Below are 17,733 nucleotides of genomic sequence, written 5' to 3'. Positions count from 1 at the left end.
TCTCCATGAACAGAGCCATGTAGATTAAGAGTGCACTGAAACATTCCAAAGTCAATATCTACAATATCTTCTAGCAAATGCACCACACTCTGAGAACACTGGGACTGTGTTCTAGGGAGCACCCTACAGTCTCTCTCAGATGGACATTACAGTAATAGTGAGCTGATTCTGACCTTCATATAAAATCTGTTATCAATGCAAGGCCAAGCAACAGAGAGGAAAAAAGCAAAAACCCTCCACTTTCAAGTACAGCCCAGGTTATAGCTACCTTCTACAAAAATTCCCCAAATTAGGCCTCAACCTAGTGGGCTGCTAATGGTAAACACCAAGTAAACAAAACTAAGAGTGCTTATTTACTGCAGGATTGTTGATGGGAAAGCTGGGATTGTCTCCAAGAGGCAGAGAATGTGAGCAACACTTCCTACATTTAATCGATAACAAACCCCGGTACCAGGGAAGAACTCAAAGGACCTGTGCCCCAGAGCAACACTAACGTAGAAAATTCTGTGACCCAGACATTGTCAACTCCTGTTATGAACCAAAATGTAGATGCAACATAGCAAATGGCTAGAAGCAAGGACTCTACGGCCACACTGCCTTAGTCTGAAGCCTAGGTCCACAACTTATTTATACTTGTGTGACCTTGAGCAAGCGACTTAACCTCTCTGTGCTCTAGATTCCTCATCTGTGGAATGCAGAGAGGGTATGACGATAGTAGTTACCTCTTAGGTTGGCACTGAGGATTAAAGTAAACGGATGAACATATGGTAGAGCATTTACTAAGTGTGTGTTAAGTAAAACAGATTTTGCTATATGCTGTCACTATTCTGTTAGAATTACAATCATTAGCAAGCAATTGGGGAAGAGTATATAACTTCATTGGTCAAAGAAGAAAATTACTCTTCATCAAATAGATGTGTAAAGGTCTATGAGAAGAGCAGTAATACATACGTTGTCTATAGTTCTGTTCATCAAGATACTATAATACCTGATATTTATACTCAACCCATTGTTGCCTAGGGTTGTGTTTGGGATAGGGTGGGGTGGGGACAATAGAAGATAAAAAAGAGGCTATGCTTAACTTTAAAAACCTTGAGGAATTTTTTCTAAATACAGTCCTAAATATCCAAGTTGAAAAGCCCATTCTCTCCAACATCCCATACTCACTTTCCAAATAAATTATATTTTCTGGAAGGAAATTTAGTGTTGAAGAAATTCTGCCAGAATTAAGCCATTTCAGAGGGTTGTTTTCCATCATCTCTTCCCTCAAAATAGGCAAGACCAACAGACACGAAACTACTGTCGTACACTGAGGAGCCTCTGACACGTGCAATATCCCAAATTAAAGAGTCCTCACCTAGAATGCCCAAGTCTTCCCCGCAACTCCCATACCATCAGAAACACATTATGTTAAATATAGCTTCAGTTATGTACACTTTCCGTCAAAGATGAATTCACTGCCACATAGGACACTCATATCCCCAGAGGCTATAAGAATGCTCCCTGCAGAAAGCAGTGGGTAATGCTCAGTAAGATAGTGATGTGTTCATAGCACTGGGTAAACCCACTTCTGGAGAACACATCCTCTAGAAACAACTCAACAGAAGACAACAGCTCTGTGCATAGGAATGATCACTAAACCAGCCCTCAGAGTAAGGCAAAGCGGGGATCTAAATGCCAGCAACACCGGAGGGGTTAGCCAACTGTGATCCATCGCCCAATGGGCACTTAAATCTGCACTTAAAATTACAACCATGAAGATATTACACAAGGTGGGAAATCATTTATGGAGCAAACTTAGGGGAAAGAAGGGGAGGGGCAGAACTGTATCTCCAGGGTTGGAAATACATGTTTTGGAATGTTAAGGGTCAATGAGGAGAGGGAGGGGGAGGATATAGAAAGTAAACTGGATCATGCAGGGCGGTAAAACTGTGGCAGGTTTTGTGTTATTGTGCTTCATGTAACATCGTGGCGTTTTGGCCATTTAGAGAGGAGAAGTCAATTCTGTGCCAACCCAGACAAAAAGGGTCATGACGGGGATGGGGGGGGGCGCCGCGGGAAAGAGAGATTCCCGCCCCCCCCCCCCCCGTCCCCAGAACCAACTCTCTGTCCAAAGAACTGTGTGGTCTTCACCTGCAGGTTGACCTCTCCCGCACAGAAGCCAGAACAAAGAGGCACCTGCGAGCGACCAGGCTGGCGTTTCTAGGTTCTTCTAGGCTCTCCCACCGCGCCGTCGCCTCCTCCCATCAGCAGGCCTCCTAATGTGGGCTTTTGTTCCGCAGGGTGGAGGGACCCCATTAGGAGGCGCCAATGCTAAAGAGAAATGCATTTCCAGGCCCTGAGGTTTTGTCATTCCTAGCATTAGCAACAGAATGCCTGCAGGAGGTAAGTGGCAGATTTGCGGTGAAACTAGAAAAACCCATCCGTCTAGGAGGCGGACCCCAAGGGCGTGGTCCCCAGGATGGCGGCGGTGGGAGCTGTGCAGCCCGGAGGGTCCGGGACATTCTTCAAAGACAACAGGCCGTGTCACCTCGTAGGTGTTCCCAATGTCACCCCCTGCAAGCTCATCAGAGCCGCTGTTGTTAACGGCCAGTACTTCATTATAGGACACGGGTGGGCAGCTCCTCCCGAAGCTCCTCGGGCAGCGCTCTATGTCACAATATTTATCAGGGAGCAGGGAGTGACAGCAGAGAGACGGACCGGGCTACACCACGCATGACTTCTCAGATTTTCTCCCAACACTTCGAAACGGAACTGTCTGAAGCAGCTATGTAGAACTGCAACCTAACTTAGGAGCAAATTTTATACGTGCACAAGTAGAGCCTGCCCCAGTCTCAAGGTAATGATCCTTCTGCAGAGGTTTCCCTGAACACAACTCCATATGCTTGCTTTCTTTTTAACTCCAGCAAGGCTTTGTTTCCTCTTTTCTCTGGACAGTCCCAGCTCGGCATGCTAATCATTTCTTTCTCTCTTTTTTTTTTCACTGGCCTTCTTCTCTTGGATTACAGATACGGTTATGGATGGCAGAGATCTTGACTTATTTAGCTTAGCACGCAATATGCCCTCAAAACACCAAAGTGGAACTAAAATTAATAAATGCAGAACAGTGTCAGCATCAAAAGATTAGTGCAACACTGTTCAAAAGAAATGCAATTCCAACAAAGAACGCAAGCCACATGCATAACTTTAAATTTCCCACTAGTCACATGTTAAATTATTTATTTAAAAATAAAAAGGGGAAAATCATTTTACTAATGTTATTGAGCCTAATATATCCAAAACACTATCATTTCAAAATGTAATGAATACACAAAAATGGGATACTTTATATTCCTCTTTTCTGTACTAAGTCTTTAAAAGCCAGTGTAAGTGTTACCACTACTGCACACCCCAAGCTGAGCCAGCTACCTTCCAAAGAGATCACTAGCTGCAGGTCAGTGACTTCCGTACAGGACAGCACAGTATTACCGCGAAGTCCGAAAACTTTACTTTTATTCTTCAGAAAAGGAAACATTTTTCATAGTAATAAAGTTAATTTCAAGTTTTCCATGAATGTCTATATTACCTCTTATACTTGTTTTTTAATAGAACGAAAGAACTATCAAATAGGTATGTATTTTCCCCTGTATAGTCTCTTGGTTACATGTCTAGACCAGAAAATACAGTTTAAAACAGATCTTCAAGCCCATCTTTATAAGAGCCATATTTATTAAGAAACATTTAACAAACGAACAAGCAAGTGTTGTTATACTAGGATATAGTACTGTGGGTGTTTTTTTCCCACTTGTTTGAACGCATAATTAGTAGGTTTTGTTGTCTAGTAATTATTATCAAAGAGCTAAACACTTCCTTTCTAAAGTCTACTTTCCACAAATATTATATAAATAAATCATTAGTTGGGAGGGTTTTTTCTTTTTAAGATTTTATTTATTTATTTGACAGAGAGCGAGAGATCACAAGTAGGCAGAGAGGCAGGCAGAGAGGACTGGGGGGAAGCAGGCTCCCTGCTGAGCAGACAGCCTGATGCAGGGCTAGATCCCAGGACCCTGAGGTCATGACCTGAGCCGAAGGCAGAGGCCTAACCTACTGAGCCACCCAGGCGCCCCTAGTTAGGAGGTTTTGATGCTATAGCATGACATCGGTACAAAGGACCCAAAAAGCCAGAAGCCTCCCCTAACCATCAGCCCCTCCTACCTGCATGGTGGGAGAGTTTGCTGAAGTTTCCAGGTCCACTTGGGTAGGGCACCAGTCCTATCACCCCAATACCAAACCTGGCCAAGTGAGTAGGGTTATGTGGTCTTTCTACTTTCCTTAACTCATCACCCCTCCATCCAGCAACCCATCTTTTTCCAGACCTTGAGATCAGCCCACCTTGGCCTGAATCTGTGGACACAACCTAACTTACCCACTCAGCAGCATGCACAGAGGAGACAGAAGAATAACTCCTAGAAGCCAGCCCAGGAAGCCAGACCCCACAGAGGTCAACTCACCACAAAGGCTAGATACTGGAAGGAACTAACCACTTCTCATGGAATCCTGCTTACCAGTGACCAGGACCAAGACTGGTCTGGACACTCACCAGTTGGGATGGAATGTGTGCCCCTCTATGAGATAGGAGACAGCTATGACAGAGAAGCAGAAATCCCTTCCCCCAAGACTATCCAAAGTTTCTGATGTCACATGGGGTTATTATTTAGCCAGATTCCCAGAAGAAAATCAATAATCTCTGAGGAGTGAGGTACCAGACAGTTGTTCAGAAAAAAAGCTATGAAATAACCTCCTCAATGAATTAAAGCAGACTGCTTTTCGTTTCTTCATGAAGCAAAACAAAACCTAAAAATGGGAGAGACTGCTCTATGAGAGGGCCCGAGAAAGTAAGAGTCCCCGAGACGTGTCAGTCCAGAATTGTGTTGCTGAGATCTTTAAACAAATGGCTTCTAAAACACTATTGTTGATCGGCAGCTCTTACAACCATACACTGCAGTCTAAGAAGCTAAAGCATAAATTACCAGGATTTTTTTTTTTAATTTGTAGTTTTTCTCCAACTCCATCTCCCTTCAAAGCTTTTTTTTTTTAATTTGACAGAGAGAGAGCACAAGCCATGGGGGGTGGGGGGGGTGGGGGGTGACAGGCAGAGGGAGAGGGAGAAGCAGGCTCCCCACCGAGCAGGGAGGCTGATCCAGGACTCCAGGATCATGATCTGAGCAGAAGGCAGATGCTGAACTGACTGAGCCACCCAGATGCCCAAAAAGTTTTTTTTTTTTTTAAGTGAGAAAAGGAATACAAAAGACAAAAGACAACTACAAACCTTTTTCCTTAAAGTATTATGTTGCAGTGGATTCTGTTCTCACACATACATTTTTTTCCCTTCAGCTCTGTTGGATTTATTTTCCAATATTCAGTTCACATCAAGGATGGGTATTCATGGACTGAAAATGTAATAAATATTGATACACCTAGAAACACCTAAAAGAATTGCTGTAAATGTAGTTGGTACCGATCTGATAAGGGTGGTACTAAGCTCAGAAGACAACTGAGTGAATCTCAATCTGCTGCTTTCCTAATGTTTATACAACCAACTAAAGCCGGGCGAAAGCACGGGGGAGAAGCTATAACGCACAAAGCTCTTTAAATAGCTTTTCTGGGTGACACTGAACTGTTGGCACTGGTTCATTAGAAAGAATAAGTGGGATGTGACTATTGTTAAGGGAGATGGGCCGGAAATCCTGATTAGCCTGATTGCCCTGTGTGTGGTTCTACTGTCTCACATGACTCCATAGCAAAAGCCTCCTTTTCTTGCTTCAAGGTCGCTTATGTAAGAGCATTTTCTCACTTAAAATCAATAGCACCTAATATTCTGATTTGAGCAAACCAGTTGCAAAAGAAACTTATGAAGTTAAAGGGGGAAATCGGAGTACTTGACATTAAAAAATTGCTCATATTTTAATTGTGATAATATTATTGAGGTTCTAAAAGAGAACTGATCATATATATATATGGGAGATATATATATATATATATCATACACACACATGTGTGTGTGTGTTTGTGTGTGTGTGATAGGTTAGGGATAAAATAATGTGAGATTTCACTTTAAAACAATCAGGTAATTTAGAGAGGAAAGTTTAGTAGAAGAAGACACAAAAAATAAAATTGGTCATTTGTTAATACTTAAACTGGTTGATAGGTTCGTGAGGTACATTTTGTTATTATTTCTACTTGGTGCATGTTTGGAATTTTATACAATAAGTTTCTTAAAAGAGTACCTAATAATCAGAGGCACTGGGAGGGGCACTCTTTCTAGGGCTTTTTTGTGAGGGTTATTTGATGCCTTTTCAACTTACCACTCACTGCCCAGAAGATATCACAGGCCATTCAAGATTAGCACCAAGAAGAAAGAGTGCACCCACCCTATTTTTCTTTGACTACAATCTTGCCTCTATCTTTTTCTGCCTCGAGAGACAGAGTTAGCTTTTGATCACTTCCAGGAAACAACATCCTTTGGGATATTGAAACTGACAAGAGACAGCCTACAAAATCGTATGGTTTCCATTAGAAGTCTAAAGGCATTGCCGTGTTCTGGCTTTACGGGTTAACAGTGCATGACAGAGCACATACTCTTGGTAAGAATCTAATTTAGTTCAGGTATGAAGGGATGCCTTATGAGAAAAACTGGCAGCAATTCCAGCTGGTAGGCAAAGAAGTGAGAGTATAAAACAGGACAATTTACCATCTCTGAACTGCTCTCTCTCAAAAAGCTATGGCTGCCTTAAAATCTTCTATATCCTATTACCCAGCAATCCCAATTCTGGAGAATGTATTCTAAAACAACAATCAATCAAGTGCACAAAAAGATGTGTGCACCAATGTTTATCACACTCTGTTTATACAGAAAGAAAAACAAGCAGAAATATCTAAATGTCTAACATTAGGAAATGGTTAAAGTATTGATTAGATATATAATAGAATTATATGCAGCCTCTAAAAATGCTGATATCCCAAGTATACCATTAAGCAAAACAGTGGGTTTCAAAACAGATTTTTACAAAATCCTATCTTTGGTTTTTTTTTTTTTTTTAAGATTTTATTTGTTTATTTGACAGACAGAGATCACAAGTAGACAGAGAGGCAGGCAGAGAGAGAGAGGGAAGCAGGCTCCCTGCTGAGCAGATAGCCCAATACGGGACTCGATCCCAGGACCCTGGGACCATGACCTGAGCCTAAGGCAGCGGCTTAACCCACTGAGCCACCCAGGCGCCCCCCTATCTTTGGTTTAAAACAAAGTATGGCATTTTACAAAATGGAAAGGTTCTGAGATACACAATGAACATTAACGATAGTATTTCCTGGTTCATAAAATTAAAAGTGTTTTTTACACCTTCTTCTTGCTTTTCTGCATGATCTGAGTATTTTTGCAATGAACATGAAATATGTCAGAATGCTGAAAAAGCTATTTCATTTGAGACAGTAACAATAAAACCACGAAGATGTCCAAGGTAAGAAAAACAAATTACCAGGGCTGGCGAGGGGTCAAGGTAAAAACCCAAGCAAATAACTCCAGACTGTAGCATCTAACAGCCTACGATGATCATTCTTCTATTTCTTTCCAAAGACATCTGGTCCTGAACATCTCCTCTGTTTCAGGCACTGTTCCAGTCCTTGGAGATGTTTAAAAATGGCACACATTTCCTTCCTTCAAAGGATTTTCAGTTTTCTTGAAAGAAAGGACCTATATACCCAAATAAATGAAACACAGTGCTGGGGGAGGTCAGTCAGGAGCTATCCATGGATAAGGGGAGCACAGGAGGAAGTGTCTAATTCTGGCCAGGGCTGAGGGGCAAAAGGGCTGGTCAGAAAAATTCTCAGGGGAGGCACTAATGGGATGAGACCCTGAAAGCGAATGGATGCTTGCCATTTAGCTACACTTTGAGGACAGCTGTTCCAGGCATGTGGGGTGTAAGCAGCTGGGGTAGGGTGGGGACACTTAGCAGCCTAATCATTTGGGGAACAGAAGCATAGTTGGAACATGGGGTGACGGGGTGAGGTCAGGAAGTCAGGCAGGCCCCAAATACAGAAGGTCTTGAATGCCCCCACCGAATCATCTGGGTCTCAGCTGACAAAGGCTCTCTCCTTGACCAAACTTTAGTCAGGCTCCTCTGAGCCCTCTTCTCAACTGGGCCTTGACCTTAAACTTCCGTGTCTGTCCCTGCAGAGTCCAGTGTTAGCAAGAAACCTGCTAGGGCAGTTTAGAGAAAGATTCCCCCCACCCTCAATATCTCAGCACCCTTGATTACCTTGGTACTTAGATCTCGACACCTGGATATCTGGCCTGCCTTCAGCAAGAATCCTGTTAGGTCAGTTTAGCAAGAACTCCCCTCCCCCTGATGCCTCCTTTAAGAGCTGTCCATTCATCTACCTCCCCACCCCCACAACCTAGCTCCCCTGGTATCTTGAGTTGAGCCTCACTTGTCTCCCCAATTCTGATAGCATTGACACCTATCACAATAATCTTCCTTCCTATTTTTCCAAGTGTCAGAATAATCCCCCCCCCCCCACAACCTGAGGGTACCAGGAGAGCTGAGAGGGATCTGGGCTTTCCCAAGATTAGTCACTCTGACAAGAGCCCAGAGAAGTAACCACTGGTGGGTCTTATAAAGTGGACAGTTTCTGAATGCCCGCTCTATACCAGGCACTGTGCACAGCACTCTGTATGCATTCACTCTTCTGACCATCACAATAACCCTACAAGATGGACAATGGTGGGACGCCTGGGTGGCTCAGTTGGTTAAGCAGCTGCCTTCGGCTCAGGTCATGATCCCAGCGTCCTGGGATTGAGTCCCGCATCGGGCTCCCTGCTCTGCAGGGAGCCTGCTTCTCCCTCTGACTCTGCCTTACACTCTGTCTGCCTGTACTCGCTCTCGCTCGCTCTCTCTCTGACAAATAAATAAATAAAATCTTTAAAAAAAAAAAAAAAAAAATGGGACAATGGTATTAGCCCTATTGCACAGACCAGGAGGCTGAAACTTTAACAGTCTGTCCAAGTCCACACAACTAAAAGGTTCAGAGCAGGGAGATGGTCCTGGGCTGTCTAACTTATGCCAACCACTGTGAGGAATCTGAAACTCCATGTTCTCCCACACTTTCTGCGTGATCTCCCACGCTTTCTGCGCTACCACACATGCAACAAGACAGTCCCTTGCTGAAAGAAACTTGGTTGGTATGCAGCAAATGGGTTAAAGGAGGAGCTTTCTCAGCCACAAAAAAGAGGACCTTGTAAATAACCCAAGAGAAATAAGGTGAAATTGGATCTGTCAATGGGACTAGTTTTTCTTAACTCAAGAAAGATCATTAGGGAGCAGGTAATTCTGTTTTTGCTTGTTTAATAAGTAGACACAGGTGAGAAATCTGAGGCAGGGACCAAAGGGAACCCAGAGGTGGGGGAGGTTTCCTATTTTAAATGGGGAAGAAAAGCCAAGAATGGAAAACATTGTCATTAAATAAGGGAGTTGGGCCAGACTAGCACAGGTGGAGGCAGAGGGAAATCCCCAGTGATAACCCAAGTTATTTAAGGTAATGCAGAAATTGGTGTTTATGGAGACCTGATTCCACACACCAAACAAGAGAAGAAGGAAGCCGCAATCAAGGTACATTGACTAAGCAACGAAACAACTACAGGGAAGGAGGCAGAGACCCATAAAACACACACACACCCACACTCACAAACACAAACACACACACACTCTTTCTTATAAATGATCACTGCAAATAAAAGGATCATCTTATATAGTCTGTAAATAAACAGACAGTGAGCTCTACCTTCATGGGTGGATAGGAATTTCACAAATGAGATGAAAAAAGAGGCTCCTCCAAGCAGGAGAAGAGAGTGAACAAAAGCCTAAGAAACGGAAGTACAAATGGTTTCCAGGGGCTAGAGTTAAGGGCAATAATTTTGGGGGGCAAAGCTGTTCCTGAAAAGTGAGAAAATTACAAGGCTGATAGGAAACATGGGTGGTAATTAGCATTTACTGAGCATTTTCTCTGTGCTAGATAGATACTCTTTCGACCACTTCCTTTCATTTCATTCTAATGGCTCTGTAAGATAAGTAATTATATCTCCATTTTAAATATGATCAAACTGAGGCCAAGAAAAGCTTAACAACTTGAAAAACAGCCCCACAGCTAGCTAGTGAAACTGCATTCAGTTCTGTCCGACTCCCTGCCGCCTCTACCAACCCCAATCATTTAGGAAGTACCGACTGTGTGCTCACCTTGAACATAGAGTGGCCTCAGGGGCCCATATAGCGACTCTCTTGTGTTCACTCATCCCAGGGATTCAGAGCGTATGTTTACTGGAAACCACTAGTTCATTTTCAAGTGGTATAAACATCTCTGAACTTAGGGCACAGAAGTATGAAGGACTGATCTATCTCAACTACTGAACACTACTATTAGTATTCACTTAGACACAGTGACTGAATAAACTCTTTAAAATCCTGCTTGGGGTCCCTCTGTGGCTCAGTTGGTTAAGCATCTGCTTTTAGCTCAGGTCATGATCCCAGAGTCCTGGGATCAAGCCCCGTGTCCGGCTCCCTCCTCAGTGGGGAGTCTGCTTCTTTCTCTGCCCCTGCCCTGCTCTCCCTGCTCTGTCCCTGCTCTGTCCCTGCTCTCATGCTCTCTCTCTCTCAAATAAATAAATAAATAAATAAACCTTTTAAATAAATAAAATCCTGGCTTAAAGTATTACTTTTAGGAAGGAATACAAAATGGTATGATCACTCTGAAAAATCATTGGGCAGTTTCTTAGAGTTAATCATATAGTTAAATATGACTGATATAATCTTAGGTATTTACCCAAGAGAAATCAAAATTTACCCTCACACAAAAACCTAAATGCAGGGCACTTGGGTGCCTCAGTTGTTAAGCATCTGCCTTTGGCTCAGGTCATGATCCTAGGGTCCTGGGACAGAGCCCTGCTCAGCAGGGAGCATGCTTCTCCTCTTCCATTTCTCCTGCTTGTGTTCGCTCTCTTGCCCTGTCTCTCTGTCAAATAATATCTTTTAAAAACTATCTTTAAAAAAAACAAATCTTAAATGCAAAGACCTACGGCAGTTTTATTCAGCATCAATCCAAGCTGGAAACAACCCAAAAGCCCTTCACTGGGAGAATGGATAAACAAACTGTGTTATATCCATGTAACAGAGTACCACTAAGCAATAAAAAGAAATACACCATTGAAACATGCAACAACAACACAACTCTCTAAGAGTTCTTAAGTAGAAGAACCCAGACTCAAAAAGATCTTTAATATGTGTTTCCATTTTCATGACAGTCTAGAAAAAGATTATAGAGAGGAAGAGGAAGTGGATGTCAGGGGTTAAGAGACAGGAGAAAGTTTGACTACAGAAGGGTAGCATGAGGGCTTTGGTGGGAACATAAACAAAACTTTAATATCTTGAGTATGCTGGTGTGTGGTAGGCAGAATAATGGGCTCAAAAGATGTTCATACTCTAATTGCTCGAATCTGTGAATAGGCGAATGTTACAGGGTAAAAGGGACTTTGCAGATGTAATTAAGGTTGCTAATCAGATGACCTTAAAATGCAGAGATGTTCGCAGATTATCTGGGTGGGCTCATAGTAATCAGATAGGCCCTTAAAAGAGGAAGGGGGAGGCAGGAAAGTCAGGAAGACAGACATGCCATGGAAGTTGCAGGGGAGATGTGAACCATGAGAGGGACCAACCTATTGCTGGTTTTTAAGATGACAAGGGGGCCACGTGACTAGGACCTCGCAGTGGACTCTAGAATCTGAGAACAGCCAGGCCTGACAGCCAGCAAGGAAACAGGACCTCACTCCTACAACTATAAGGATTCTGCCACCAACCTGAATGAGCAAAGAAGTGGATTTGCCCCTAGAACAGAACATGGCCCTGCCATGTAGCTTGGCCTTGACCTTAGAGACTCTAAACAGAGAAACTAGCAGCTCTGATGGATTCTGATCTACAGAAACTGTGTGATAATTAACTTGTATAGTTTTAAGCCTTTAATCTGTAATTATGTTACAACAGCAAAAGGAAACTAACAGAGCATAGCAACACGACTCTGTACTTCTCAAAGCCCCAAGGATAGAACTATATCCTCAAAAAAGTGATTTTACTCCATATAAATTTAAAATGAAAACTGCTTAATATTCTTGGTTTTAGAGACCATTACTATGGACAAAAAGAAAAAAATTAGCCGTATTTCTTCACTTCTTTAGTCTTTAACTCCACAGTAACTCTAACTTGGAATGAGGTTTTGGTCCTGGTTCTTTCCTGCCCATTCACTGCCCACAACTAATCTAAGTTCCTGCAGAATGAGGCCACCTTCTATGCCACTGACTAGCTCGGAGCTCATGGCTGATGTCAAATAGGTCAGAACTTACTGCTTCCCTAGGACTCTGAAGAAGAGGAAAGCCCCAAATGAGGAAACGTAAGTATCAAGGTCTATTTCAAAGAACCTTACTGGGAACTCTCCAAGACAGAGTTTATATCAATACAGATAGATCAAAACCAATAGTCAGAGCCTTAAGTAATGGCTGACTCACCAGGACTTTAAGCAGCCAACGGGGGAAGGGGGGTTGGCGGGTGAGAGGGTGTACTTCGAGATATGCTATAAATCCAATATTATTCCTCTGAAGAATTCATCTATGTGGAGTCCCTTTCTAATCACTAGACCATCCCCACCCTCCACTTCTAGCTCACCACCACTGTCGATAGCTTTTTAAATTTTTAACAAAGCTGAAGGTAGTGCTTTCCCAATTTTCTTATGATATTCTGCTGTCTTACCAGGGCTGCTCAAAGGAATAGCACTTCTCTTTAAAACTGATTTTTTACCTATTCCCTGAAGCCTAGAGCCAATTAACAGCCCACAAAATAAGTTAAATATACCAAAGTGAAGATTTCTAGATTCAACAAAGAGATCAATAAATACTTATTAAGTGCTTTCTGTGGGCAAGGCCCTGGGAAGTACAAAGAAGCAAAATACAGATGGTCAGTATCTCTATACATGGCTTACAATGTCATTAGACATATGATAAAACTAATAACAATCTAAGACAACAAAGTTACAAGATCATATACAAAATATTGCCATAGGAGTTCAAAGTGGGAAGAGACTGTGGCTGGGGTGCTCAGAGAAAGGAAGCTTTGTATAGGAGCTGGGGGGGGGGGGAGGGGGGGATGCAAGAGTGGTAGAGGTGATTCCTGCAAGACAGGACATTTTCTTAAACAGACAAATCTAGAAACTCCACCTGCATAATCTCTCTTAACATACATCTCCATAAAAATTGAACAGAACTTTAAAGAAAAAAAAATGACTGTGGTTTAAAAAAAGAGAGAGAGAGAATTTTGGGATTCTGAATGTAGACTAACAGCTACTCCCCAGAAATTCATTTTTTACATGTATCTGTTAGAAGTGAAGATGACTGACATTTCTGGATGGTTCTGGCCTTCTTTGGTCATCCCCACAATCTGCACTTCTACAAGCAAGGAAAGAAATGCTCACCTAAGGCGGTCTCCACCTGCAACTGAACCAGCCATGTGGGCTAATTGCAACTGAACCGACGTGGGAACCATTCCACTCAGTGTACAAAACATGATAAGAGCTGCTAGAATGGTCCTTTCCTTTGGTTACACTTTATTATTTTGGAAAAGAATGGTCCTAGCACAATCCCAATATCTTCAGCATCTGACAGTCTTCTGTTCTGTGTGTACTCTCACCAAAAAATGTATAAAACAATGTTCACAGCAGCTTTGTCTATATTAACCCCGAACTGGAAACTAAAGGTCTACCAACAGTTGATGGACGAACAAACTGTGGTACGTTCATACAATGGGGTACTACTACACACCACAGCATGGATGAATTTGACAAGCATGATGCTGACTGCAAGAAGCCACACACGAAAGCAAACATACTATAGGGTTTTATGTATATCAGGTTTATTTAAAAAAAAAAAAAAAAAAAAAAAGCTAATTTATAGCATCAGAAGTTAAAAGAGTGGTTACCCTAAAGGAGAGGCAGCTAGTAACTGGGAGGGATCCTAATGGGACTTCTGGGGTCCCCAAAATGTCTGTTTTAGTCTGACCAGTGGTTACAAGGCAGTGGTTACTTATAAGAGCTTTATAAGCTGTACCCTATGAAAACACTTTTCTATATGAATGCTTTATTTCAATAAATAAACTTCTTTTTTTTTTTTTTTTTTTTAAGATTTTATTTATTTACTTGAGAGAGAGACAGTGAGAGAGAGCATGAATGAGGAGAGGGTCAGAGAGAGAAGCAGACTCCCCATGGAGCTGGGAGTCCGATGTGGGACTCGATCCCGGGACTCCAGGATCATGATCTGAGCCGAAGGCAGACGTCCAACCAACTGAGCCACCCAGGCGTCCCCCAATAAATAAACTTCTTAAAGAAAATTCAAAACTGTTGTATTAAAGGATTATAGTGAGATAATCAAAATTTTCACTTTACGGTTGAAGAGTTACATGCATATTCACATCCACAATTTTTTGTTGAAATTACTTATAGTCACTTATAGTGACTTTGTTATAATGTACTTAGTCAGTATCATATGTATTCTTAGATGGGAAATAGGTATAGTTCTTAGGATCTCTGCCTTGCGCACAGATCAAAGAGGATTATTCTATTTCATTAGTCTTGGTGTATCCCTCTTAGAAGACTGAGAAAGAATAGGAAGAGGAGGAAAAGAAAAGGGGGGGAGGAGGAGGAGGAAGAAGAGGAAGATGAAAAGGAGCAAGAAGGAGAAGAGAAGGAAGAGAGAAAAGAGGAGGAGGAGAAGTGGAAGGAGAAGAAACAACAACTCCAGTCTTTTCTTTAAAACCTCTAGCGCTGCATAATTATTTGTTTAAAAAATTGTTACAAGGTAAGGGGCAGGGACTAGATGTCCCCAGTAACTCCCACTCTATCTAAACCACAGCTCAGGAAACAGCAAATCAGACTGTAGGCTGATCCCAGCTGAGAGGTGTAACCCAAACAAGCTTCTATCTGCCCCATGTGCTGGCTGCAGATCCCATATCTGCCATTAAGTATAGAATTCTCCTCCTCATCAATAACTGTGCATACACCTTCTCTTCAAATTAACACTAAGCGGAGAGAAAAGCCCTCTGTCCTACCCTCATAGGTCAGCTCTTGGAATAAATACCAATCCACATAGCATTTGGAGGTCAGGGTTTCCAGATGACTGTGAAAATGGGAAGGGGGAAAGAGGTGGTCATGGGGAGCTCCCTCTCTAAGGGAGGTAGGAGATGAAGCTCCTGAGCAAAGGCCAGGGCCTCGCCTCCATTACCCTTTCCCTTTCGCCTGAGAACGACCGCCTACCGATTCTGCTAGCACCTGCTAGTCCCCCGGGGCCCTTCGCAGGGACTGCAGCACAACCTTGGTGAAGGAGGATACTGGGGCTGCTTGGGCCGGTAAACGTCAGCCTCTGGTGCTCAAGAAAGGCTTGGCAGACGCCGGCAGAGACCCTGGATCAACTGTCACCTGTCAATCACTTGACCTAAATACACCAGCCACTGGGGGAATCGGAGGGAGGGGGTTAGCCGGAGCATGCTCAGTAATCGGGATGACATCACTTAATCAATGCCAGGGACGGGAAGGCTGCATCAGCAGCCTCGAGCGGGCTGCCAGGAATATGTCAGCGGGGATCGGGAGGCTCCCATTAAGTCGGTCCCTCCCCACGCGGCTCGCATACAAAGAGGGCACCGTCAGCTACACACGCTGGGGACAACGGAGGGTGAAAGGGCGGGGGGCGGGGGGTGGGAAACGCTGGTTTATTTCATTTGACATATTGCTTTAAGAACTAAAACCCAATGGTATTCCCTGCCCCCACCGGCAGCCCGGGCTGCAGAAAGGGAGCCAAGTGGGAGGAGGGGAAGAGGGGACGGAAGGAAAGGTTGGGGGGGTGGGGGGTGGGGGGTGGGGGAAGGGGTTGACCCAACCACACAAAGTAACTTCTACTCCTGGCAGAGAGGGGCTATTTGGCTGCGCTCAGGGCCCCCTAGCCCCACAGATGTGGGCACACAGCCTACTCTCCATCCAGGTCGCCGCACTGGGGAGGGGTCAGACCCGGAGACCACGTCCAGGGCAGTCTGGATTGAGAGGAAGCAGGAGACATACCAGGCCTTCCCGGGGACACCAAGGCCATCAGTTCTCTACATCCCCCGCCTTCTGCACGCAGGGCAAGGTGAAACGCCGCGGGGAGCCGCGTCTACACGGCGTGGGAGCTCCCAGCCGAGGCTAGGATTTTTCCAGTACCCTTTTTTCTTTTCCTTTTGCAAAGGTCGTGAGAAGAACAGGTAAAGTGTTCGATAAATCGAACTGATGCCTGCAATCATTTGTGGGGTGCAGAGATCCTACTTTAAGGGGAACCTGAGAACCCCGCTTGAGGGTAACGGGAGCACTCAACCCACGCGGCGTGGCCAAGCCGGGAACAATAGGCCCACGAGGGCCCCCACCCCGAGAACAATGGCGGCGCCGAACCCTTCCTCGCCCCCCACCTGGGCCCGCCCTGCCGCCCCCAGTCGCCCCTCCACCGCCCGGGAGCGAACTACAGGGCGTGGGGGAGGGGGTTTCTCTTCAAGTCTATGGGAGAGGGCAACCCTGTGGGGGATGTCCGAAGGGGTGGCGAACACCTCTGCTGTCTGGGGCGTTCGGGAGCCCGGCTGCGGCGCGAAGCAGCAGGGAAGCCACACATCCCGGACACTTACCCCAATCACCACGGTCTCATCGCCTTTAAATTTGGGGATGAATTTGTCCCCTCGGAGAATCTCTGCTTCGTTGAGGGGCCGGAACCGACACATCACTTTGATGCTGCATTCGGCTGGATCCGCCATCTCGGCCGGCGGCAGGGAGGGGGAGCGGGGAAGGGTGGGGGGTCGGGGCTCAGCAGGACGAGGGAGGAGGCCACGAACCGCACCGCCTGCAGCCTCCAACGAAGCTTCTCAGCAGGTCATCGCGAACTCGGCGGGCTGGGCAGCTCGGGCCGCTCCCAGACCGGGCAGGTTTCTATAAGCCTCCCGCCCCTCGGGTCCTGCAGACTTGCCTTCCCTGGCCTGGCCCCGGCCGGGCGCGGCGCTCCGGGCCCACCTGCCCGCGACCACGCGGCCGGCGGACTAGGCGATGCGCAGGGAGCGAGCCTCGCCCGGCTCAGACCTCCCGGGCTCCTGCGCGCTCAGCCATCCTGCATCAGCACCAGCGCGCTCCGCCACCTCCCCGGCCCGCCCCTTCGCCCCGCCCACCTCCGTCTCGCCCCGGGATGGTGACGTCACTGCAGAGATCCGCCCCGCCCTCGCCCCGGCTCCAAGTGTGGAAGAATCCTGGGACTTGTAGTCTCTCCACTTGCTGGTGGAAGGACAAGGATGCTACTTACATTGGCTTTTGGGTACAACGGTAGTACCCCAGATGCCACCTCCGAAAGCCTATAGTTCTGGTCTGGCTGCCCAAGCCAAGAACAGGGTGGAGGTCATCTCCAGCATTCCCAGTTAAAATCTCTATATAAACCAGGTCTATATCCCCTCTTTACATGTTTTCATGATCTCCAAGGAAAAGCCTTAAATCAATGGCCAGCAGAAACATTATAAAGTATTTTTTCTTTGCTGAACTGTTTTGTAAGAGTTGTGATGAAATTAAGGGAAAAAAGGTTTGCATGAATATTTGAAGCCATCATTCCCTAAAATG

General features: G+C 44.9%; 1 protein-coding gene across 1 annotated transcript in view; it reads right to left on the bottom strand.

Annotated features, from left to right (window-relative positions):
• KIF5C (kinesin family member 5C) overlaps nucleotides 1-17,290 on the bottom strand; it is a 156,541-nt gene extending 139,251 nt beyond the window's left edge. The window contains exon 1 of the mRNA XM_004757858.2: nucleotides 16,764-17,290. Within this exon, the coding sequence (XP_004757915.1) occupies nucleotides 16,764-16,889 (126 nt within the window). The 5' untranslated portion in view covers nucleotides 16,890-17,290. The remainder of the gene's footprint in view (nucleotides 1-16,763) is intronic.
• Between the last annotated feature and the right edge of the window lie 443 nt (nucleotides 17,291-17,733).

This window comes from Mustela putorius, unplaced genomic scaffold, assembly GCF_011764305.1.
Source record: "Mustela putorius furo isolate JIRA1106 unplaced genomic scaffold, ASM1176430v1.1 tig00003867_pilon_pilon_pilon, whole genome shotgun sequence".
NCBI lineage: Eukaryota > Metazoa > Chordata > Mammalia > Carnivora > Mustelidae > Mustela > Mustela putorius.
Note: the sequence above shows the minus strand (reverse complement) of the source record. Positions and strands in the feature narration are given on the sequence as shown.